Consider the following 2,265-nt stretch of genomic DNA (forward strand, 5'->3'; position numbering starts at 1 on the left):
AAAAAAAGAACTCTGATTTCCTCTCCACTTACTGTAGTCTATGTGCAAGGGGTTTCTGGTTGCTATTATTCCAGGTTGGAACTCAATCCTATCTCAGGGACTCTGCACTTGGATGTTTCTCCACCTGCTTTTGTGCAAATAGCTCTATGGTTCGTTCTCTTTCTTTTTGCTACGTTTCTGCCTTAATGTTTTACATGCAGTGTTTGTACAAATGTCTCTAACTCTGTGATTGTGTATCTTGTGGCAGACATGCTTCTAAACACAGAGAGCTGGTCACTGAGGTTAAATACCTGTTGGATCTTTACAAAATAAGTCCTCCTAGGCAGAATTTGTTCACAAATATAGTATTTGATGAATAGAAATATTCAAAGGTGTGTCCAGCTTCAGTGTTTTCTTCTCTCAAACTTCCGGCAAACACAAGCCCAGATCACCTTGTAGATACCCGAATCTATGAAGCCATGCATCTAACGTCTGCTCACAGCTTGTCTTGACGTGCTATGATACGAGCACTTTAAATATTTCTCAGTAGACTCTCAGGAAATATTTGATCAGATGAACATTAAATGGGAAAAAGTTATTAAATATTTTAAAAAATGTGTACATATATACACATTCTATATAATTGAGCAATCATGCTTACACAGACGTTAAACTGCTACAGAAAACACCAAAGGACAAAAGTTGCGACTGAAACTAAAGAATTTCCATTCAATTCCCTTTCTTTATTCAAGTTAATAAAATCATAATTAGCTGTCGGCTCTGATAGCTCAGTGGTAGAGGTGTTTTTTGGCATGCGCGAAACCTTTGCTTGGACTCCCAATACCAACAAACAAACAAACTAAAACCTGAATCTCAGAATTTGAGTGTGAAAGATCGTCCATTACAAGCTTGAATGTCAAGGGAGCTTAAAAACACACACACCTCGCGTTTCGAGTATCACCAGCTTTACTGTTGATTATGGGTGGACAGGGCTTTTCACAGTGCAAGATAAAAAGCAATCAGCAAGGTTAGCTGATAACGACTGCTACGTCTTCTTTTATAATAAAAACATCTTTTTCTTTTTTATTAATTTTTTCATACAATATAGTTTGATCATGTTTTTCCCTCTCCCAACTCCTCCCATCCTCCCTACGTGCGACTCCAAAAAAAAAAAACAAGAAAAAAATCCGTAAAAACGAAAACCAAAACCAACAGGCAAATGACTGATAAGACAAAGAAAAATGTCCCAAACAAAGCAAAACAAGAAAGCCCACAAAAATACCACTGAGCTCGCTTTGCGTTGGTCAACTTCTCATACAAAGCTTGCGCACCACACAGACCTCCGGACAGGCTGCCAGGCAGAGCGCGCATGCTCGGCCCGCCTCTTCCGCCCACGTGACCGGCACTGCTCCGTTCCCCAATATGGCGGCGCCCAGCAGAATGAACTGCACGTGAGAAAGAGCAGGCAACCCAGCCTCTCAGAGTAGCGTGTGTGAAGCGCTTTCTCCTCCGTGCTGCTCGAGAATCTTTTCCTGTCTCCCTGAGGCCCTCGGAGGGTCTGTGGCCGTCGGCAGCCATGAAGACCAAGCCGCTTTCCCACAAGACGGAGAACACCTACCGGGTGAGCGCGAGAGCCGGGCCGGGAGCCGAGCCGGGCCGGGAGCCGCGGGTCCCCCGCCTCTGCCTGCCTCCCACTGATAGCGTGACTCCTGGGCCTGCAGAGTTGGGGCAAAACTGCGACCCCTCGTCCCCGGCTCCGGCCAAAGTGGGAGAACCTGCCACTATAGTAAACATGAGTTCCGGGGGGAGTTAGGGTTGAGTTGCAGAGGTCTCCTCCGTTCGACGATGAGCTCCGGTGTGTCTGGGGGAACTGCCTTGGGTTTAGAGTCAAATCTATCTCCCCGGGAGGTTTCCTGCAAACGTGTCTCTCCTTTTAACCTTAAAGACTCAACAGAGGGGCGTGGGGCGGGCGGGCAAGTGGTGAGTGACTTCCAGCCGTTGTGGGGCATTTTTTAGTGTCTTCTCAGATCCTATCGTAACTGTGTTTTAAAAACCACACTTGTTGCCATGACTTAGCGAGATCCCTGTGGTTTTTGGTGTGGTATGAAATCTGAAAGACTTAGCAGATCGACTTGTCAGCGTGCATCCAGCTTCCTCAGCCTGTGTGGAGATGGTATTAAAATCCAGAGCTTAGGAGGTAAATCAGTTGGTAGAGAGCGCTTGACTGGCGTGCAGGAACCCCCAGGAGTGGTGGCCAGTGGCCAGTGTCTGTTACCCCAGAACTGG

General features: G+C 46.4%; 1 protein-coding gene across 1 annotated transcript in view; it reads left to right on the forward strand.

Moving 5' to 3' along the window:
• Nucleotides 1–1,372: 1,372 nt before the first annotated feature.
• The window catches only part of Utp20 (UTP20, small subunit processome component), an 80,010-nt gene continuing 79,117 nt past the window's right edge, over nt 1,373–2,265 (forward strand). The window contains exon 1 of the mRNA XM_005358277.2: nt 1,373–1,600. Coding sequence (XP_005358334.1) covers nt 1,556–1,600 — 45 coding nt within the window. The 5' untranslated portion in view covers nt 1,373–1,555. The remainder of the gene's footprint in view (nt 1,601–2,265) is intronic.

The sequence above is a fragment of the Microtus ochrogaster genome, chromosome 24 (assembly GCF_000317375.1).
Source record: "Microtus ochrogaster isolate Prairie Vole_2 chromosome 24, MicOch1.0, whole genome shotgun sequence".
Classification (NCBI taxonomy): Eukaryota; Metazoa; Chordata; class Mammalia; order Rodentia; family Cricetidae; genus Microtus; species Microtus ochrogaster.